The sequence below is a fragment of the Acanthopagrus latus genome, chromosome 20 (assembly GCF_904848185.1).
Source record: "Acanthopagrus latus isolate v.2019 chromosome 20, fAcaLat1.1, whole genome shotgun sequence".
In the NCBI taxonomy this organism is placed as follows: Eukaryota; Metazoa; Chordata; class Actinopteri; order Spariformes; family Sparidae; genus Acanthopagrus; species Acanthopagrus latus.
In genome coordinates this window covers 13,711,078-13,734,892 of record NC_051058.1, presented here as the reverse complement: position 1 = coordinate 13,734,892, position 23,815 = coordinate 13,711,078, and the positions used below count along the sequence as shown (strand labels likewise).

At 40.8% G+C, this 23,815-nt stretch overlaps 1 protein-coding gene across 1 annotated transcript; it reads right to left on the bottom strand.

The window, feature by feature from the left end:
- Positions 1–1,370: 1,370 nt before the first annotated feature.
- On the bottom strand, positions 1,371–22,626 carry itgb3b (integrin beta 3b). The gene is made up of 15 exons (XM_037080666.1): positions 22,424–22,626; positions 21,193–21,278; positions 20,264–20,468; positions 19,912–20,164; positions 18,247–18,409; positions 17,893–18,054; positions 17,623–17,718; positions 16,302–16,391; positions 15,562–15,696; positions 13,778–14,222; positions 7,311–7,533; positions 7,120–7,220; positions 6,054–6,173; positions 2,972–3,138; positions 1,371–1,906 (listed from the first exon to the last, which is right to left on the bottom strand). The coding sequence occupies exons 1-15, from the start codon at positions 22,488–22,490 to the stop codon at positions 1,838–1,840; spliced, it is 2,382 nt and encodes a 793-aa protein (XP_036936561.1). The 5' UTR covers positions 22,491–22,626; the 3' UTR covers positions 1,371–1,837.
- Positions 22,627–23,815: the final 1,189 nt, after the last annotated feature.

Sequence of the window (23,815 nt, the reverse complement as noted above, 5' to 3'; positions counted from 1 at the left end):
ATGAGTCATTCAGCTGGGCGCTACAGTTTAGTGGGTATGATGATAAGGTTACAACACACTTGCTCAGGTAATCACTCAATTAAGAATTAAGAATGTCAGTTCAAATTATCATCAATTAATGACTTATAACTTACAGTATACATATAGTTGTACATCAATCACTGTGGTAAATCTCCGATCACAGTTGAAAGTGCCGCTCACTGGAACCTGTTGAGATGCCTTATTGTTTAAAGTTTAGGACAGATCATCCTGATACTCAGACTGTCTCTTAAACACCAGTGCTGTGTCCTTCAGAAATCACATAAATGCATCTAGAAGTATCAGTTCCTGAAGTTGAATTTAAACTTAAAGCAAAGCTCAAGAGGCTAAGGTCATCTCAAGCGTGGGAACTTCTAAAAGTAGATTTTATTGAACCAAATCTGTTTTTGTGTTGATTGTTTTTCCCACAACATGCTGTGCAGGTTACATCCAGGAGATGGAGGCAGAGTGTTGCAGACCAGAGGCGATGCACATTTGAGTTGGAGTCACCGGGAAGCAGCTCTATAGTTTATTAGTCACATACGTATCTTACTGTAATAATTTTCAAGCAAGCAATCATAATCAGTGTCTTTGGTTTAATTCTGTGATGTGTGATTTGTAGTGATTTAGGTTGGTTTTTAACTTAAACATCCATCAGTTTGATAAAACGGTTGCACTAGCAGAAATTATTTTAGCCCTCTGTGTTTTTTTGACACGTATCCTGACTAAACCAATTGTTTCAGAAATCAACAACCAGCACAAAATATTTACAGGCTGTAATTAAAGATAATTAAAGACTACAGTGTCATCAGGAACTGTAAACACAATGCAAGAAACCACAACCCTGGTTGTCTGTCATGACTCTCATGATGTCCTAATTAATAAAAAAATGGAACAAGCTTTCAGCGCTTAAAATGAAGACACGACGGAAACTGGTCACTTATACCTTAAAAACATAATGATAGAATATAAATACCTTCACATTTGCTTATTACATAAGCAAAACTCCCAAAAGAGTCAGTAACTCTTAAACAAATGTCTTGAGATCTTGTCTTTCACATCTCCAGACTGCACCCCCTGTATGTGGTTGTAGGGTTATCAGAAAGAATGACCCAACTGTGACATTTCAGTTTTCAGTAAATTAACAGTTTACTCCAAACTGCATCTCCAGCACGTCACTCGACTGAATTAGCTTTATCTCATCACAGTCAGAACACAGTACCACAAACAGGAAATCTCAACATTGTGCTCAGGAAATTACATTTTGTTCTTCAACCGACTGTCAGGATTAGTTCACCCAGATCACATTTATGTATAGTCATGTGAAAATGTTCTTGTTGCAAATATTTTCCGTTGAGGCTAATTTGGAATTACGAAACCACCCACAGCGAAGTATCTGAGACATAAAAAGGAATGTTACAGTTTACAAGGAATGTTACAGAGTTTTCAAAGAATAATCTTCATGACATGAAAATAAATAAAAAAAGACTATATAAATGGCCGGATTTTGTGCATAGGGGTAAATCTGTAAATGTTTTTTTTTGTTGTTGTTTTTTTTGTGATTTGGGTAAACCTGCACAACACAAGAGTTCTTTGTCCATCACACAACATAAAAACAATATCTCATTTATCAGTGTAGAATACATGGATGTTTTATGACAAAATCCCTGACAAAATGTGTCCTCAGAATCATTTCTACATATTTACAAACACAAATAATTATTACTTATTGCCTTGTGACAGTAGAGGCCTGCACATGATTCGGTGCCTTCCCAAAAAGGACGGTACGAGTCCATTATTTCATCCTCGTTCAGTAGCGTCAGTCTTTTCCTCTGTATGTGATGTTCGTGAAGGTAGATGTGGCTCCTTTGTAGAGAGGATTGTGTCCCTGTTAGGCAAATACACAAAAAGAGACAATAAGTTAAATGTCATATTGAAAACATTCTTATGTAGACAGATCATTCTTTTGAAAATACAGTAATACATCTACAGAGCTTGTAGAAAGGTGCAGAATAAACATCTCTTAATGTACGTAATTAAAATATCTACTTCATTTCAGCACCCACACGAGAAACATCCTGTCTAACCTTAGATTTTAGACTTATTCACCTGAATGTGTGGCCTTTATTATGACTCCTGTTACTCACAGAGCATCTTAAAACTACTGTGATACTTTGCGGTTTCAGACCTTTGGGGATTTGGGTGTGCTTTAGAGGCCACAAAGAGGGCTATTACCAGTAAAGGCTAATTAGCGTTGGCTAATTCAAACCCAGCCCTTCCGTTGACTGCCTTTTGTTCTGCTGGGAGCAGCAGCATGCCGCACAAATAATAAAAAACATCTTCAGAAAAACGGGAGTGAGAGGCTGCGTGTGTGGCCTCTTGTATGTGTGTGAAGGCAGAAGCATGACTGAAGGTGTGAGCCCAAGTCTGCACCTTGATTCTTACACTGTAAAAAAATAAGGCCTTTTATGGATTTCTTTACATGTTCACTTTAAGATAACATGAAAAACTGTGAATAACTACAACATTTCTAATCTTTACAGATTTTTTTTCCACATATAAAATACTTTCACAAGGCTTTTTTATAATTGAAAATGTTAAATTCAAGGATAATACCAGGATTACCTTTATTCAGTTAGATAAAATGACAGTCGCCATTATCTTGTATAATTCATGGAATTTGAGGCCTGGTTGTATGTCATTTTGCAGTGTTAAGCCATATTTACAGACAATTTCATAGTTTTTATATGTGTTAATATCCTTAATAAAACATTAAAGGACAAAAAATAATCTATATAAAATAACTGTGCTTACACAACATTTATATTCTGTTGTTTTACGGTATTTATATGGCGCCCCCTGCTGCTAGAATATGACCCTTTTTTACTATTAGAGGCTCTCATTTAGAAACGCTTTGTTTCTTTACAGTGTAGCGTTTAACACATCCACTGACCGTGTCCCACTTGGCACGGGCTCGTTCCTCCTCAAATTTGGCGAACTCCCGTCTGTCGTGGATGGTGACCAGCAGCTTCCAGATAAGCAGAGCGGCCAAGCCGAGGAACAAGATCGCTCCCGCCACTGACAGAAGCACCACCAACACATCAGGGCCCTTGGGGCAGTCTGGATGGCAGGAGGAAGAGATAAAGGTTGAGTCAAGTGAACACAGAGAAGAAGATAAGACCGGGCCTAGGCCAGAGGAAGTCCAATTTCATATCCCTGCTTCCTCCCTGTCTCCTCCTTCACTCACATAGATATGATATTGCTTTTGTTGCAATTCAGTCCTTTGCTAAATGCCATGACCTCTCAGAAGCAGAAGACACTGTCATTGTCACGCTCGCAATGTGGCATTAAATCAGATTTGTGAGTAAGTGATGCAAGAGAAGGAGGCTGGTGAACAGAGGGCAATGGAACTTTTAAGAGCAGAGAGTAGGATGGGCTGCAGTGGAAAATAGTAACCTCTCACAGCCAGGCCACAAATCTCCCGTCCCTCACTGCGGTCTGGAAAACTCAATAGGAATTTGATTTGCAAAGTTTCAAGAAAGCCGTACAATAAATGACTGACAGTGTTCTCTTTCATACAGTCATTAAAGATCAAGCCCTCCTACACTCGACTGAAATAACAAATTGCTTAGCTGCGCCCTCCTCCTGGCCATATTTCCCATCATTAGTCGTTCCGGAAAACTTTCTCCCAAATGAACCACTAAATGTGTTTCTCAAAATGAGCCTGAGAGGAGCAGAAGGCCGTGCACAACTGAATCACTCTTCATTTTGTGTCTCCAACATCTAGTTTAAATAGTTGTTTGAAGGGGTTCAGGAGGTTTTGAGTGGAAACAGATGACATCTCAACACTCTCATTAGATGCTGACATTATTTTCTCGGTCAGCATTTTACTCTGAATAGTTGGGTCGGCTCTGGTGCCAACAATTTAGACCAGTGACCGTCCGATTACTAGACAACCTGCTCTGCCTCTTGAGCTACAATTGTCTGGTTCAGCCCCATCAAAACTGTCCTGATGAAGCAAATTAGCTGATTAGCTAACTAAGCTAATCAAGATCTATCAAAGCTATTAAAGGTGATGTGTGCAGAAATTGGCCACTTGTAAAATTCATCCTCAAAACAAATAAGGGGCAGGATATCACCAGAATAACTGCTAACTGCTGCTAACTGTAGCTGACAATAGCTAGTTACCTCAAATAGCCATGCAGCTAGCAGTCAAGACAGGGAACTCTGAGCGGCTCTGGACTGGACTGCTCTTTTTCCTGTTACAATCCGCTCACATATGGCCCATAAAACATGATTGTACAATACAGTTGCTAAAAATTGTTACATAGAGACCCTTTATGTGTTGATACCTCAAATTTAGTTGCCTATTTACACTTGCAGCAGACACTGAGCAACATTAGCATTCATTTGGAGTCATCTTTTGGGACCTGATGAATTTAACTTTTTACTTTCCTTTTAGCCCTGTTTTTGGTTTCCACCCACTCCTGCGAGGAGTATCAAGATCTTTAGCAGCAAAATGCTCCACTGTGTCTTCTTCTTCTTAGTTGGCAACTGTGCCAACAGTGAAACAAAACAGTAAAGATGTCAGCCGGGAAACCAAAACATCTAGCTGAAAGTTGCAACTTAACACTGCAGAGCTGAGAGGGGTGATGGTTTTCTTACAAACAAGCAGTCATCTTGATTGTTCTTAATATCTGTCATAGCTGACACAGACTCAAACAGAGCTTTAGGGGCATTTAAAGTCATTGCTCCCCTTTTCTATTTGCGTGCACAGTCTGGCAACAATTTACTTATTGTTGGGGAAAAAACTTCCTACCTTTACACCTCTAACAACTGAGAGCCATCTGGTCCATATGTGTGTGCTTGTATGCACATACGTATGTGGATAGTAGCGTTGGATAACATGGTGGTGCAACCAAGGTGAACTTTTACAGCCGACATCAAAGCTTCACTCCTCTTCCTCTCTCCTCATTCCTACTCTTCCTCCATTTCCTGCTCTTCAGCTGACCCTTGTGATCCCTGTAGCTGCTGTCAGTATGGCTTATATATAAATCATGTCTTGTTGGTGCTACTAACTTCTAAATTATAAAAATGCACTCAACTTTGTTTCCCATCTTACTTTTCTCCATTCTCGTTCTCCTTTGTAACACAGCTTCATGTCTTCTCTATCCCCTTCTTTTGCTTACTTAGTCTTCCCTCTCTCCCTCTCCCGCTTTCCTCCAGAGGATATGTAGAGTCAGCGGGTTCCGAGAGGACCTGGGCAGCTGTTTACGACCCTCTTTGACACCGCGGGGCGCATCGTGTTCAAGGCAAATTTCGGCGTGCTCCTCTGCTACCCAGTTGTGCCTAAATTAAATGCACACATTCATTAAAGGCAGGCCCAGGAACAGACTTTCTCTGCGGGCACTCGTGGTCATTAAAAGGATGTTTTACCGCCCCACACTCTTTCTATTTGGCCACTTAACAAGCAGATGAAGGGCATGCAGCAGGGAAGTGACAACTTGTACTCGGGTGAAGAAACAACACACTGATTTCACAGGGCTCGGACATTTTTTTCTAGAAATAATAAAGGTTGACGGATGCATTTTGGGGTTGTGGATTGTATCCTTGTTTTATGTTCAGTACTTGCATTTACTGTTAATCTCTAACACTTTAACCATATTTGTAAGTTGCTGCCCCTTCAAGTGGTATTTACTGATTTTCTAACCACTTGCGGGCAGTGAAACAAGCTGTAAACACAACAATGTCAAATGCTTGTATAACATTGTTACATGTAAGCAAACAGTTAACGAGGTTAATGAGTGCAGAAACAGGCAATTAGACCAAAACAATGAGCTGAAAGACTGTAGAGCTTTTGAAAACTGTAGAATTTGATGCTAATCCTCCGTGGGCTTGTAACTCATGGCAACACACTGGCTTTCAAATCACTATGGAGTTATTTAATGCATTGTTAAAATCTAAATTATTGACTAATGCTGCTTTAAACATTTGCTTGTTAGGTCACATTTTCATGTTGCATGGATCTCTCTTACCTGGCTCCTTGATGACAAACAAAATGGACTTGCCGCTGGCATCCTCAAAGTACTGGAAACGCTCCACGCAGTCATTCTCGTCTTTGTAAGTGCAGTTCACAGCGTTTGTATCGTGGAGCACTGCGAGGAAATTAAGAGAAAATGGTTCATCAATGAGTAAAAATGTTTATCTCTTTTCTTGTTTTTGGTGTGATGGATGCCTTAAATCATTGATTTGTATTTCTATAAACACTCATCTTGATTGTCCATGCAGCAAGTTTGACAAATGCAGGAATTCACACATTGTTAATATAATTTAAGAGGTATTTTTAAGTGAGTCTCTGATGATGCAGCCTTTATAAAAAGTTTAGAAGCTGTAGCTCTATTAATGATTGACAAACTGTTTACTACTGCTTCAGTTATCAGTTGTTGTCTTGTTCATATTCTTACTCTCTGACTTCTGAAATAAAAATCCCATTCTTCCTCTTAGAAATGGAAAGTGAGATTAATAAAGAATAACAAGAAGAAAAAGTGCCATTGGTCTGGTAGGACCTGTAGCTTATGCTTAAAATTTGACAACATAAGGGTTAAGTATTATCCAATTACTGAGTCATTTTGCTGACTTTTTCTTTTACTTCTCTCATTATGCTTCTCTTACACTGTTTTACAGTAGTATAATGTATCATTATCATTTTAATGTCACAAGTTGACACTGTTGACACTTAATCGATCCACTTCTTACCTCCTCAAAAAGATTTACAGAGCATCTGGTCATTCCATGTTTTAACTGCTTAATAACATAATTGAACTACAGACTGGGTAAGTCAGTAACTCATGAGCCTTGGTAAACCTCATACCATTTATAATTGCAGCGCTGATGGCTTACTGAATTGGTTTACCGAATTTTATAACCACATTAGTACTGTAAAAAAGGGAACAAAGGCATTTTTCAAAACCCTGGCAACCAAAACTTCTCATAAATCCGTTAAGCATGGTTATTCATTAATCATCCACTAATAATGCCATTACTTACAACTGGGTGCCTTTTAAGAAAGTGTTTGGTTTTTTTTGCAGCTGCGAGTCTCACCTATTTCATCCACCAGCACAATCTCATCCTTGCAGATGCGAGAGCAGGTGTTGTCCTCAAACAGTTTGCCCCTCTTGAAGTGCTTACACTCCACACACTCCCTTTAAGAAGCGAAAACACCAGTCAGGCCAAAAGCACATTCAGAATTGTTTTCCGGACTCTAAATATGACGTCTCTGTGTGCAGACTCACTTCTTCATGGTGCAGGCATCAGGGCAGGTGGGGCACTTGTCACATGTGGCCCCGTAGGCGCCGGGCTGGGTGCACTCACAGGCCCCGCACACACACTGGCCCCTCCCGCTGCACAACAAGCCCAGGTTGGACATGCAGGTGTCAGTGCGTCTGGAGCAGTTGCAGTTCTCACCCTGCCAGTCTGGAGCACACTGACAGAAGCCACAGTTACAGACGCCATGACCTGCGAGAGGAGGAAAAAAATAGTGAGGCGAGCACACAACTATTCATAACTCAAACACTGATTTCACCACAAAATAGTTTCATTTTTACTTTGTTTATTGGCATACAATAAATGTTCCAAAGATGGAAGGGTGTAATATGAAATAAAACAGCAACATGGGAAGCGAACAAACAGTAAAGGAGGAGGACTCGGTGCCTGTGCGGAGACAAGGGTGTGGTGGTAGCTGGCACAGAGGGAGGGAATGGGCTGGAGTGCTTTGTGGTTGACATGATTGTAATTCTGTAATTGTTGTGCTTGAGTTTGAAAGGCTGATATGAGTTACAATAACATGGTAAGTAAGTGTGAACTCTTAGACATACTGTTTTCCCCTTTTTTCTTTGTATATTTGTTGATCTTTGGATTTACATTACGTCAAATGTTTCCAACAACCCCCCAAAAAATCCCTGATTTCATTCAAACTAACAACGTGTTTCTTTGGTCACCTGTCACTATAACTTACAGGAGAGGGTCAGAGGTTGAGGGGGGGAGTTTGCAAATGTGAATGTAAACATAATGTTGAATTAGGTGGCCAGTCATTGGTGCATTTGCAGTACTGTCTCGAATGTTTTTGCATAATGTGCTTTATAGTGGCTGCGATAACATGCAGCCAGAGGGCTTAACACCTACTCATAGAACTGGAGTTATATCCAGTAACTATTGTTTTCTGCTCTAACGCTGACTTCGGTAGTACAAACTGGTGGGAGGTAAGCAAGGCACCAAAACTTCTCTGCTGTCATCTGCGAGAGCCAACACAATTGTTTTCATTTTCTACTCCCATTATCCAAGGAAATTAAGACCCCCTGGAGTTTCTTTGTGATAGAATCCCTACAACAACTGGAAAACTCTTAAAGGCTATGTGTACACTTTGGGCAACTTTCCCAACAAGGGCCAACATCCATCATTACCAAGTTCAAACTTCAATGCTGCAAGTTTTGACATTGCTGTAGGTTATTTTTATTTTGCAGGCTGTTAGTCAGTATGATACGATACGATATGATACGATACGATACAATGCGTAAATATTAAGCCTCATTTGAAGCAGATTTCATAACCATAGTATAAGTTTAGATGTTTAGGAAACTGTTTTTCCTCATTGCTTAAATCCTATGATTCCACGCTACTTAAATTTTTTGTTTTGCAGCTGATATTACACCCTTTGTATTCAAGAATTCCACACTTACACCATCATATTTATATATTAAGGGGTTTGTGATTCCCAAAAATTACATTATGTGCTGACACATAGGGAACTCCACTGCAGTTTATAGTGAAACTCTCCCCAAATTGCAACTTAGGCTTTTTTTGTGAATGTATATGAGTCAAACCTTTGTGTAAAAGCATTATTACGACGAAAGAGGCACTTTTAAGATTTACCGTATTTTTAAATGAGAGAGCTAGGAGCAAATTAGTGATCAAAATAGCTGTTTTTAAAACACTAAGAAGGATCGACACAACATGAAACTTTGCTAACCTGGAGGAGAGATAAGGTGGACCGCTACTGTCTTCCAGCAACAACTATCCACCCGATATCTCACGTAACTTTTCCGATTTTGATTTTAGTATTGTTTCTTATGAGGCTCCTTTTTCAACTTCAAGGTCAATATTGTTTTTCGCTAACAACATAACAATGAATTGTCCGTGCATTTATATGGAACTAAGCTTTAGGAGCGGTCCACCTTAACTCTCCTCCATGTTACGTCACATTTGGACATCGACACTTCTCACTGGCAAGACGGTGGCGAGCTGAGGAAATATCTGCTAACGTGAGTTGTCCAAAAACTCTCTTTTTAGTAAACTTTGTGTACACAAACAATGTTCTCAATGCTCGTGTTCATGTGTAGAGACCCTGGTGATACTACAAGCAAAGATTCACGTTGTGTTGAGCCTTAGTGTTTTAAAAATAGGGATTTTGATGCTATCGCTAATTTGCCTAATAACTAATTCGCTAATAGCATTCCCATTTAAAATGAGTTTGACACGAAAACGAAAATATCGTAAATCTTAAAAGTGCCTCTTTCATCGTAATTATGCTTTTACACGAAGGTTTGACTCATGTACATTCACCAAAAAAAGCCTAGGTTGCATTTTGGGGAGAGTTTCACTTTAAAGTAATGTCCTGTGGGATTGAACAAATTTCTGCTGGTCAGCATGAGCTTGTAATGACTGACCGTGGCTTGTTAAGAGGTTTTGAGTGATTTACCACAAGCGTGTGTCATAGGACTGTATTTTTCTGTTGCCATGACATATTGTAAAGGAAAAAAGTTCAAAGGAACAATCGACTCACCTCTATGACGACAAAATGGGGTCAAGTTTCCTTGTCCACAAAACATTTCTGGAGCTTAACAGCATCCAATGAAAGAACTGAACTAGATGGGGACTAGTTTTAAAAAAGTGAAAAAAAACAAAGCAAAACACAAACATAAAATGACCCCATGTAGCCCGTATGGCATAATCCAAGTGTTTGAAAGCTGAGAGATCCCAAATTGACTTGAGAGATGGGTTGTGCGCTAACACTTTTAGCTTAGCAACTACAGTGAGGATTTAGGCTTAAAACAAGTGCCCATCTACTTCAGCTGTTTAGGAGAATACTGCAATGCTGTTGTGCTGTAAAGCTCCACAAATGTTTTGTAGACCACAAAACTTCACTCGCCTTTCAATCGACATGAGGGCGAGTACACATAATGACTGAATTTTCATTTTTGGGTGGACTTGCTACAGTTTCATCAACCACGCTGGCTAAAGCCAAGGTAGCATTACAAGGCAAACAATGTTTTCGCATCTGTTCCAAATGTATATCAGTTCATGTGTAGCCTACAATTATTCAACATGAAATATTAGTGTTAAGAGCTGCTCAGACATTTTGTAGCCCTGGAAGTCTGGGAAGCATAAGTGATAAGTCATGTTTCTGCAACTGTTCGAGACTTAAAAACCCATTTCATTGTGTGCTCTGTGGTGTCTGGGCTTTTATTTTATTTTCTGCTGCATGATTCATTGTTTCTGTGTGTGTGTGTGTGTGTGTGTGTGTGTGTGTGTGTGTGTGTGTGTGTGTGTGTGTGTGTGTGTGTGTGTGTGTGTGTGTGTGTGAGCGCACTGGTTTGTTGTCACTCCATATACAGATGTGTGATGTGCGTGGGGTGCATACCACGAACAGAGTGACAATGCAGAAAAACACTGCGGTCTATCGCTGCAAAACAATGCCCAGATAAACAATGCGACCGGAAGCTGCTCGTTACAGTCCCTCTGGATAAAGGATGAGCCATGAACAAACTGTCATGACTGCTTGACCACAGGACCGCTGCCTTTTAATTTAACCATACTGCCGGGGAAAAACACAAGACTGTGGTCCCCACTCTGAATAAGGTATTTCAAGACAACAGCAGACCATGTTTTACACACACGAGCTCGCAGAACATTTCCAGCTCTTCCCTTTTCTGACCAAACATGGGTTTTATTTTTAGCCTCATTACACCACACTAGCCAATGAGTAAGCACAAAGGTATTTTCATGTTAATCTATGGGCTCTGGGGAATACAGCAAAACATTTCTTTTGTGAGAGTAGTGGGGTGCGGGCAGGGGGTTGAGTGATATGTGAGATCGCGTGATGTGATGGAGCTGGAAGCACGAGCGCAGCCCTGTGCCAAAACGGTGCGTTATGTAGGCTAATCAACGATGCTTGGTTAAAAATAGAAATCAAATAGTCTCAATAGCGTTTCATTCCATAAACTGTGACTCCAAGATTCTGGACTCTTTGTACTTAATGGAAGCAATTCTGTCTTTCTTCTTCCTATTCTGTCTCAGTTTGACATTTAGGGAAGTGGCCTACACCTACTCTTTTTCAAAGTTGTTGATGAGAAGAACCATACTGCTCACCCTGAAAAGAAAATAAGAATTCTATTTTTTCCTCTTATCTTTACCTAGCTTAGTTAGCTATCCTTCTGTCCAAGCTTCCACAAAGACTGTTGGTAGAAAATAGTTCCTCCATGAAAGTGCTCACAACAATGTCTGTGGATTATCTTGAGTGACCGGGTCATGATTTCTGGAAGGAGACGCTGTTGTTGTGTTTTTTTTTTTAGTTCCATCTAGTTTCATTACACTCGAGAGCAGGCGGACATTGCTAATAATGCTAATATCAGACTTTTAAATATACCTTATGTTAGTAGCAGTTTGTGAAGACGTCTTTTTGCCAAGTAGGACATATTGCAGCTGTGAAAGCTCGATACTTTTTTTAAATCACAACTCAACAGATTTTCACACTCTGCAGCTCATAATCGGGGTCCTCTAACTAACTATTCCTCTTGATCGTCAGGTATTAAATGAGATTGGGAAGAAAAACGGACTCGCATGAGTCAGGTCTTGAAAGTCTTGTTTAATGCACGCTGAATCCAAGGACAAGTAATCCTCCTGTTGTTCTGCTTCAGTAGACTTGACATAACTTCTGCCAGTACTGAGAGCAAATGAACAGTGATTATAAATAGACTGAGAGCATTGTTATGAATTGTCTAACACCTACTTTACACAGGTAATCCTGGACTGAAAAGTGGCTCATAAGATGTCACCTATAAACATCCGTAGGTTAACGTCATGTGTTTTTACCTGATGACATAGTGTCTCTTTTAAAATGCTACCAAGAGAGAAACACCGTAAGGCTCTGAGTCAAAGCTCTTAACAATTACCAAGCACACAATCATTATGACTGTTCAAAAATCTCAACCACAACTGAGAGACTTTCAGAAAAAGCGAGAGTCCCCTCTGACCGGAGAAAGCTCCTGACAAACCTGAAAGAGCTTTCTTTGTGCATGAATCCTCTTGAACTCGGTCGTACAAAAGCTTGACCTGACTGACGCAAACATACAACCTGAGCTTGCGCTCGCACACAATGTGCACACAGCGCTCCCTGTGTTTATTGTGACTGGAGCCCATGCCCTGGGCAGAGGGGAGAGTTGTTATTGTAAGTAATTCTTCCCAGATGAGGTGGGTGGCAAGTCAGTGTGGTGAAGGGGACTTGCCAACCCCACGGCAAACTTACATACGATCTCTGTAACTCTACCCCAGACGTGCACAATGACCATGATAGTCAGTGGGCCATTTTAACCTCACTCACCTCTGAATAGTACCCAACCTCACATTAATGATAACAGTCCAGGAAGTTACTGCATCCAAGTAAAATACAATCTAGTTCAGCTCCCCCTGAACCACAATGTCTCATTTTTCCACTTCATTTCTTTTAGAGAAATAGGAAATAATGTCTTAATAAGTGCACTTCAGAGATGTAGATGTTGATTGAACCTTTACAGGAGCAGACAAGCCATTCCTGCCATGCTAAATTAAGCTAAGCTGAGGTAACTGGCTTCGGTAGTGCATCTAACAGCCGTATCAATCTTCTTATCATATTTTGAGCATGAAAAAAAATAAGCAATTTCATTACACAATGTTTTTGACAGAAAAATATCAAATGAAACAGTCCCCAAGACAAATATATTCAATGTATACTAAGTTAAAACCAGAAAATCAGCCCTGACCCATGACTGTTCAATACTGTTAATAGAGCTGCAACGATTAATCGATTAGTCAACATTAAAATGTATCTGCAACTTTTATTAGGTGATATCTCTGTCTTTTTGTAAGAAATAAATATCCCAAACCCTCTTGTTTCAGCTTTGACAGTGTGAGAACTGTCAACTGAATGTCTGGTTTTAGATTGTTGGTCGAACAAAAAAGGGCATTTCAAGACCAATATTCGAGAAAATAATTGATAACCTAACCCTAGTTGTAAAATACATTTTTGTCAATTGACTTATCTATTAATCATCTCAGTGTTTCAGCCCCTGTCATTCATCTTTACTCAAGAAAATGTAAGTCTTTCTCATTTCTCACTTTTGGGATCTTCACTCCTGTCTATCAACATGACTGCAGCAGCTGTCTGCATAAAACAACCGCAGGTGCCGTTGAAAAAAAAATTATGTGCCTCAGGCACAAATTTTCATGGATGAGGTAATGTTTACTCAACATTACTTCCTTCCTCACTGTCTGACTCTTCTATGGAAGTAAAAGCTACTATAAGAACTAATTACCTTGAGAAAGATGAAGAATGCTTCTGGTCTGAACTTTGAAACATTTGGGATCACAACTTAACCAACAAGTACTTAACTCAACAAAAAATACAAGACAGGTTTCATATCATATCTTTAAGGTAATAAGGTCTTACCTGAGCACAGCTCCCCCTTGAAGCGCAGGCAGTTGAAGTCATCACACTCACACAGCTTTCCCCACACTTTCCCAAAGTCACTGCTGTGGCACACACACTGGCCGCACACACACTCTCCGCGGCCGCTGCAGATCGCAGACTGAGGTCCTCCGGATCCCGTAGGTCCGCTGCAGCGGTCCTGCTCTGTGGGGTTGTAGTCGCCCTCGGCGCACTCACAGTGTGACCCTAAGCGACCTGGGTGGCACTGGCAGATGCCGCATTCGTAGGTGCCGTTGCCGTAGTGACATTTGGGGCTATCGGGCTGGGCTTTGTTCTGGCACCTACAGTCGCACTCGAAGGTGACGGTGATGGAGAGGGAGTCCTTGAAGCCCACAGGTTTAATGATGAAGGTTTTCTTCTTTTCTTTGGGGCAACCGCGAGCTCGGGCCTCCACGCTGAAGGAGACCTGGATGACAGAAGGAAATGTAAATTGTAACATGTCAAATTTAACCTCAGAAATGCTTTGCATCTTTTTTTTTTAAGGTGAAGAATGTCTTTATCCAGATGTAACCAAATACCTGGTTTGGCTGAGACTGTCTTACTGCACCAGATGTTTGTGATAATATCTACACACTCACACACATACAGCCACACTCTGTCAAACTGATGGAGTTTCTATATCACCCTGGTGTAGATTACATGTTATATAAGAGCCCTTTAATGGCTCAGTTAATGTTCAAGCTCAAGTTGTGGGCACCGTCTAATCACTGTCAGTGGAAACAGCACAAAGACATGACATGAGGAATGCCTCCATATGCACTTAGTCAAAGTAATTGTTCATTCAACATTGCATCTAAATCTGGTAATTGTCCAAAAGTGGGCTGTTACCACATCTGGAGAGACAGCCATATATGGCAAAAATAAGAGGAGCTGAGCGAAAGAGAGAGAAAAGAAATGTGTGGAGGCCAAGAAATGTCACCTGGAGTGAGGAGAGAGTGGGAAAAGAGCCAAAGAAGCTGTGATAAAGAAAAAATGCAAATAAAGAAACAAAGAGAACTGTTGAGGCGGGCAGCTCTGAAGCACAGAACGACCAGAAACATCAACCGAGATCTGATTCACTATTTTTCCAACATCTGCTTTTTGACGCCACGAGATAAATGGGGGAAATCACACTTTGAAGACATGTAGATAGCAGCAAGAAGGGAAATGGAAAGAGAGCAAGACGAAGGTGAAAAATAGTATGTGGAACTTACATGTTATTTTTACAGTGAAGACATGATTATGGACATTAGTTCCTTGATACATGTAATCCCAAGAGACAGGACATGTTGTCTTAGGGTGAAAGATTTGGTATAAGGATTGATGATATTGAGTTGATAATATTGTTTTCTTACTCATTTAGCCAACTGAGATCTTAAAACTCAGACTCTTGAAGCACTGTATCTGCTCAATGACATGCTGTTGTTGTGCAGTGATCAGATTTGTTACACAACAGTTTCTAGAAAATGAAGATCTCCTCATCGATTTTTCTTCCTTATCGTAGGGTAATAATTCTGGAAGGCTGAATGTGAGAGGTGTTGTTGGGACAAATGGTTCTCACATTTGTATCTCTGACTAACTGACAAATGTAATAGGGACATAAATTAATAATTCTCTTTAAAGTTTTGTCTAATACGCCTTTTTCTTGTGAAATACTAGGTTCAAGCCACAGGAAATTTAGCTACTCCCATGTTTTTCCACATAACCTGACCTGAGAGTGACAAAAGTAGCCATCACAAGCCAAACAAAGGAGGACGTGGACTGACCGTGTCTCCTATGTTGAGCCCAGAGCAGGACTTGAGTCCAGGGATGACCTCTCCCTTCAGACAGGTGGCGTTGAAGGACAGGGACAGCTCCTCGGGGACGCCTTGTAGCTCCAACTCCACCTTGGAACGGATTTTCTGGCAACACCAAAGATGGGAAATATTGCGACATATAAACATGGAGAGACAAGTGTATGGACACGAGGGAGAAGTTGCATGTCAGGTTTAAAAAATTGTGGTTGTTTCCAAGCCAAATCCCATCAGACCAGTACAATCGATTCTGACTGCTTGGCTGTTATAGAAAACTAAAAACGGAAGGGATTATAATGTTTTTTTACAAGTGCATTTTATATAATTTCCCTTTGCCAGTCTGTGTTAATGACAGTCAATTTCCTAAAACCTAATTACAGGTAAGTCTGCAGATTAACTTGGGTGCACACATTAACACAGAAGCTCATATGCACACTATCATAAAGTTACAACAAGGGATTGAAGCTAACAGCCATTTTCAGCTCATTCACCTGCTCTCGACATAATAAACAGTGAAACTCAGCCAGCAGTCGTCCACATTTGGTCAGCTTCACACCTCGGCCACTGTGGAATTTCTGCTGAGACTTTGGCTCAACTGTTGCGCGTGACTCAGACACTGTGGGTGTGTGTCAGCAAACACATGTCATCCTCTGAAACACTGTCTAGTCTGGTGTGTGTGTGTGTGTGTGTGTGTGTGTGTGTGCAACACTTGCCTCGTAGGCCTTCTTTATGAGCTGAATAACATTGCCCGAGTCATTGGACAGTACGCCGACCGCGGTGCCAGGAATTAAGTCACTGTAGTTCTACAACACAGAGGAAGAGAGAGAGACTGCAAAACTGTTGTCATCCTACACACACAGGGAAACTATTCACAAACCATTAATAATCAAAAAATGGCTCATTAATTGCTAAATTATATAAGAAAATACACTCCTAAATACCTGCCAACATTGAAAGGTCACATTATTATCATGATGTTTTTGCTGATTATAAATGAATTCTAACAGGTTTTTGTCAATAAAATGTTTGACCACATGTTACGTCAGTAGTTCCAAATGATATAATAATGTGTCATTGCACTATCCAGCGATTTAAAGCATTAATAGATTTTATAAATTAGGTCTTTTTGTTGGAGAATATCCACATGTTTTTCTTTGTTGCCCAGTTAAAACGAACAGTTAATGTATGGAAAAGTACAAAAAGGGAAGCTGACGGCAGTTACTCTGACCATCATGCTGTACTCAGCGATGGAGTGTAACAAAGTGCATTTAGGCTCAAGTACTGTACTTAAAGGTGCTGTATGTAAGAATAAGCCACCTCCTGCTGTCATCTCATGAGCTCAGTTAGCAGTGCAGTTAACTAACGATCCCATAGGCTGATTTTGCCTAGGCTGTGTTGGAGTGTTGACGTTGTTTACTTTCAGATCATCGTCTCTTGAGGTACAAAGCGGCTACAGGCTAGCTGGTTAGCATGCTAATGTCAATAGAGAGATTTCCTTGACCTTAATACCAGTTTTATTTGTAATTGAGTTATATTTCACACTGCTTTCATTGCTTTCATGGTATGAGGTAGTTGTGAGAATTGCTCCAAATGTTTAATGTCAGATGATCCACAAAAGAATGGTGTGGAAACACCCTAAAAAAGCAGAAGTGTGTCACACCCTTCCTCTCGCCTGCTCACTGTTTCTGAATGTTTAACCTGTTTAACTTTATGAAAAATAACCATCTGAAATATATTTCTCAATTTCTAGTGAATATTCCCTTTAACAGTTAGTTGTAAGAGTGTTTCTGGTTTTGGAAACACTGAGCTTGTGTTTTGCCGTGTCTGAACAGTGTATAGCAGTGATCAATTTCAAGTTTGCATTCTTCCAGTGCAGTATCCAAGAATCTCTGTTCGAAACCAATGAGGTTTGGAGGACTTGAGCGAAAACGCTACAGTATGTTCAAGCTGAGATGATTGCCCACTGGGATTTGTCGTCTTCTCAGTTTCACTTAAAGAACGTTTACTCTTTATTAAACAGAATAAAAGGCTGACCTGGTACAGACGCAGCACAGGGTTGGTGACGGCAAAGATGAGGTTGATGTTGTTCTCTGACATCTTCTCTGTGATCAGGGCTAGAGATGGGTAATCCTGTGAGGTCAAACCAGACAGTGTGGTTAGCACATGCTAACGTAAACACTGAAACGTTCCATTTCACAGTCCTGCACGTTCAAACAAACGCTTTCATTCTCTCTGTTTCTCTCTCACAGTGTTGCTGTCTCCTGGCTGCAGCACACCGAACACACCCTTGCAGCACACACTAACCATGGTGGTAGACATGCTGTACATATTTTCTGAGTTCAGGTGGCACATCCCGTCGTTGGGCTGCACGATCCCAGCGAGACGACCATCCAGAGCCACGTGAGTCTTTGCATCGGAGGTGAAGATCAAAAGGTGGGAGGCGCCGGGCCGCCAACCGATCTGCTCCTGAATCCATCAAACCACATGACAGGGAAAGGAAAGATGGTTAATTTCAACAGTGATTTGAATTGCATCATCCTCTTCCTTTGGACACCCAGATATATTAGAGTCTATATATGTATAACAGAAGACTGTAAAACAATGTATATGAGGCAGTGAGTGTGTGTGTGTGGGGCACATCCCAGTCCCTGTCGCTACCTTGCACACAGCAGCCTGGATGATGGCATCAAAGCCTCCCTCCGGGGCGTCTCGGTTCCTGGACACCATCTGCTTCTTCACTTCCTCGGTGAAGCGACTCACCTCCTCCGTCAGGGACAGAACATGTTTGTAGCCAAACTGTGGCAGGCAGGTGGTGTTGATGCTGTCAAAGAAGCACGGATCAGCTGATCAATCATCTGGAGATCTGTTTATATTGAATTATATTGAATATATTGAAAACGGAAAAATTACTGAATCGATGATCATAATAGTCAGGAATAAGGGAATAATGTTCCCTCAATGGTTTGTTGTTGCACCTCCAGAGGGGAACATGAATGTCTGCAACAAACTTGAGGCAGTCTGTCAAAGAAAATCCAGCTCAACTTCATGATGGCACCGGTGGAAAAGTTAGGGGAACCCCAAGGTTACTGGGATTAATTTGCTGGCCACAAATTTTACAACAATCCATCTAAAAGCTGTTGAGATATTTCAGCGTGAACCAAACCGGAGAATCAACCAACAGGGCTTTTGGTTATTTCTCCTGTTCATCATTAAACAAATGTTAGTTTCCCAAATTTTTACGCTTGATTAAAAGGCTCTCCTGTGCTGCCAGTGGCTCCATCTCTCTCTCTGCGCTGCACATTGGCGGATTGAAACTCTCCCCTTGTCTAATCTTTTATCCAAACATTCCTGCAGGCTGGACCTCAGCAGACTGTGTGTACGCGGGAAAGTAAAAATGCCCCCCCAAGAGACCTTAAACCACCAAATTAGCTCTCTTTTTTTGGAGCCTTTGGGTGGAGTTGGGGCAGTTTGCATTGGGACACTCTTAGTCCCTGGGTAGATTACCTGCGGCTGATTCCGAGCAGCTGACCAAGCACTTTGGGAGCCACTGTAAGCCTTTAACAAGTGCTGTGACTCTGAGTCTGCCTGCATTTTTACTGTGCAACGCTGTGTTTAATGGTGTCCTCACAAAAAATGACATCATCCGCGTAATGAAGCTACTTCCCACATGCAGACACAAACAACCGCTGAAATCAACACCCGTAGGTGCATATTAGGAATGTAGAACATTGTCAGAATGCATCCTCTAAAAGAACTTTCCATGACTTACAGGCCTGGATTGAGTTTAGGAACTTATGTCGGCCGATCTTGAGGCTCTTGTCGTCATTCAGTCAAATACCCCTCTTGTATTTGTATGTGATTAAACAGTCTGCTTTTTAATACTGATGACTCAAAATGAGCTACACAAGCAAACAAGACCAGTAACAAGAAGACTGGTGATTTCTGTGTCTAGTCTTTCTTAACGCCTGTGTCATTGTTTGGATTTTTCATTTCCTGTTTTATTTTGTAGATTATACCCTCACGTGTCTTGCCGTAACTTTTAATTTCCTGCCTTTGTCTTTTTCGCCACCCCTTTTTATGTGTACGCCTGTGTTTCATTTTTCCATTAGCCCACATTTATTGAGACATTAGATCATCATCTGACAGAAGAAGTTACACTTTGAACAGGTCATAATTTTCACAATTAATTACGTATCGTTCAGTAAATTGCGTAATCTTTGCAGCTCTGTACATCATTGTCCAGTAATGGTTGAACAATACAATGTTGGTTATGGCAGCAGTTCCACAAGGGTGCAAATACAGTATAAAGCACCTTTCTTTTACCTGTAGCAGGGGTTCCTCACAGCCTCTTCAGGGGAGATGTACATGTAAGGCGAGACCGGCTTGTCAACAAAAGCTCCAAAGCCCATACGGAGGTTGCTGGTGGTCTCGGTCATCGCTTCAGCCAGGCCTTTGCCCAGCGTCCTCAGACGGGTGAGGTCGTCGTTCATGGAGTAGGAGAGATCCATGAGGTAGTAGAGATCCACTGGGTAGCCCTCTACCTGACGCACCTTCACTGTGAAGCGCTTGGCATCATCTAGGAAAATGGTATACAGAGAAATGAGGTGTTTTTATATCAATGGTATGATTATCTTCACTCAGACGGTGCTCATATTAAATTCATGGTAGATCCTACCTGGCCTGAGGGTGATTTGGAGTTTCTGGGGCTTGATCTGAGTGACGTCTTGCGTGGCCCCCGCTGCCTTGTTGCTGAGGGGCCGGTCCTCGATCACCTGCAGTTTGCTCGATGGAGACTCCAAACCCGACGGTGCACAGCCCGCCTCCACCAGGTTACTCCTCAGATCACAGCGGGAAGACGTGGCAACACCCTGGCCAAAGTCCTGACAGAAGAGGCAGGATATTCAATACAGAAGAGCAGTTTTCCAGCATCCTCTTCGCTGGTTTGGAGGCACTTAAATTCGTTAAAAAATGTAATGAAGTGGTTGTTTATTTACAGAACTCCCATCTGGAACAAAGCTGTGTCGAGAGAAAAGGGCCATGTTGGATTCATTTGAAGGCTGATTCGTAGCAGGGATGACCAGAACACTATGACTTCTATTTAAAAAAAAAAAAATCATCTGCATGAAGATTTTTTTCTCTCCAACAAACTCTAAGCTTGAAGATAGATACCATATATATATTTTTTTTTGAGAATCTGAGGAGTGCTCCTGAACGTGTTGGAAGGATGAAGTAACCCCTGGGAAAATGTTGCACTTGAGTGAAAGATTGAGGATGTTGACACCCGGAATTTAACAAGATTAAATCATTGCACTCGCTAGTGTGAACCAGAAAATATGACCACATCCTCGTGTAGTCACACAAGCTCAGTCACTGTTTCTGAAGTGCCACGAATTCACCCAAAACAGAGCAACAAAAGAAAAAAAAGGCACTATAACATTCATTCACACGTGAAGTCATTTAATAAACAGGGGATGTGTCTACATGCATTCTTCACTGCCAGATTACTCTGCTAATGAGGGGATCTGTGCAGTACCACCCTGCACCCGGCAGAAAAGCTCACTGCCTGAATGAAGTGAAGTGGAAAATAAAAAAAAAGGAACCCACCTCCTGGAAGCACCAGGCACAGCTGGGGTGCACAGCCAGACACTGCTTACATGTGCTGGCCCCTCTGGAGGTGCAGACGTTTGAACCTGCGAAAGTACAGATATTCTTTACTGATGAGCGTCAGTTTATATGCAGGTTAGTATAGCAGAATATTCTCTGCGTATATAGAGTGAGAGTGCTGACAGCTAACCTGCTGAAAGTGCAGAAATGGGAATTTAACTGCATTACACTGCTGAAAAAGCTGTGAGTCAAACTGCATTAGCTGAGAAGCTGGGAGATGAAGTGCATCGCGAGAGAAGATGGGAGGCATTGTTAAATTTGAACCAAAGTCCTGTCAGATGTGAAAGTAAAACACGCAGCGGGTGGTGGAGGAGGTGGCTTTGAACTATCGGGGTTGAAACTTAATAGTTTTTCAGGGTTGATACTGATCATAAGAAATCAAAGAAAACTGATATTTGGTAATGATATTAATTTTCATTAAAAATCAAAATCAAAAAGTACAATTTACTCATATACTGTATTTGAGTAATTTGATCTTTTGCTACATTATACATCCTCTCCACTGCATAGTAAATGTAGGTACTAGTTACTTTCCAGAATCAGATTATTCAGTGTTAATAGGCTTTTAATAGCGATGTGTTAACCAATGAGATATTGCTGTGGGCGGGATATTATGAGTGAGGGAGTTGCATGAGAGCCAAATTATTACTCTCTGTTTAAAAAAATGTTAATTTTATAGTCAATCTGACAGACAAATCACTGAAAATGACAATCAGAAAAAATGATGAATATCGGCTGATAATCGACCAGGGCTGATAATTAATGATATCAGCATATTGGTTATTTTTTAACCTAATAGAGAAAACAAGAGAACGTTAAATCAACAGAGTTTGATCTAAGAATGAGATCATTTTGACCCAATTAAACCCAATTTCGATGGTTTTAAAGTGTTGGATAACAAAAACGTTTTATTCTATACACATGAATTCTCCTTGTGCATGTCCTCACTGTCACAACTTTACAAACTATGACTAAAACGGAAGAAAGAAAACTTGAATATTACTGAAAAAAGACATTGAGAGCATATTTCAGGAGTTTCCTGTAACTTTAATTTTCTCTGTAACTTTCCTGTAAGACTTCCTTAGAATGCACCCTGTGTCTTCCTCGTCAACATGATCTTTGCAACACGGTCAAAACATAAGGACAGCAGAAGAAGAGAGAGATGACCTACCACCAACTCCGGTTATTCCAGCAAAGATCAGGATCCATAAAATCCTTCTGGCCGGGAGAGCACCCATCCTGGTGCGGGCTCTCTCTCTCTGAGAGCAGGACCAACGAGCTGTGAGCGCAGGCACAAAAAGAAGAGTCAAGAAAAAAGTTTGAATATCGACACAACTCCAAATAGAGTCAAATGCCTCAAAGCCACCACCTCCTTTTTTTTTTTTTTTTTTTTTTTACCTCCTCACTCCACACGTCTCGTTATCACGGTGTCGGAGGGAGGGGGCGGGAAAAAGTGCAGCATCCCAAACCATCAGACATGTGACCTGTTGAACCAGCTGGTAAGTTCACGGACTGTAGTCTGTCTTAAAGTTTGAATGACTGGACATTACGTGAGTTATAATGTATATAATGTAGATATAACATATAATATTGTTTGTTTTTTTATCAGAAATATGTGCAAAGACATTTTAATTAGAGGAACATCGAATATTTGGGGGGTAAAAACTGAATCTACACGGTGAAAAATGTAGTTTTTACAGCCGTAACACTGGATTTAAGTGTGCGTGCTTGGTAGTACAATACAAATATGCACTATGATTAATACAAAGTAATAATTAACTGTAATCAAGTCTGTATGAGGTGTGTGTGTGTGTATGTGTGTGTGAGTATACACTGCCCACTAGTGGACGTAGGCAGTAAGGACGAGTTTCAGCAACACTTGGCCAAAAAGCATTTTGATTGTTTTATTGATGCAGCAAATGATGTGCAAAAATGTGTTGAAAGGTGAAGCATTTGTGGAGTTTTTCAACAGCCCCATAGTTGAACACATCGCACTGATTGCTCTCGTTAAACCTGGGCCTACATCTGGTTGTTATTTGTGATGAAATTAGTTGCTTTTTGGAGGCACGCAGACTGTCTGTCGGCCAGAATCTGACCCAGTGTGTCTTATTTCTCTCTGCCAGAGGTGGAGAAAGTATTCAGAGAGACCTCACTTGGATAAAAGTAGAAATGGCACGTTATTAGAAATACTATACCGCAAGTGAAAATCATCCGTAAAGCTGCTGTAAGTGATTTTATTAAATTATTGTGATTAAAATAAGTGTTTAATATAGAGTGTATTGTCAGTGACCCATGTCTCTCCTCATCTTGCTCGTTCAATAAAAGAGGGAGTTAGTTTGCTTAGTTCAGGATTTTACATCACATTACTTGATTACAGCCTTTAAAACCAGGAAAAGACAACAACATATAATAGACTTTAAGTAGTCTCATATCAAGACAACACATTATATTGATATATTGCCCATTAAACGTGTAAACAGCATTTTAATGTCATAGCTGGTTAAGGTGGAAGTAATTTTGACTAACTGATCTCTAAAATACAAGAGGATATTTTCAAAAGACT

What these genes read in the sequence shown, in the direction of transcription:
- itgb3b (XM_037080666.1), bottom strand. Translation starts at nt 22,490, where the DNA reads ATGGGTGCTCTCCCGGCCAGAAGGATTTTATGGATCCTGATCTTTGCT. An exon ending in ACAGCATGTCTACCACCATG is followed by an intron (nt 17,719 to 17,892) that starts GTTAGTGTGTGC and finishes TTGACCTCACAG; the next exon opens with GATTACCCATCTCTAGCCCT. An exon ending in CCCGTGCCAAGTGGGACACG is followed by an intron (nt 1,907 to 2,971) that starts GTCAGTGGATGT and finishes TTTGCCTAACAG; the next exon opens with GGACACAATCCTCTCTACAA.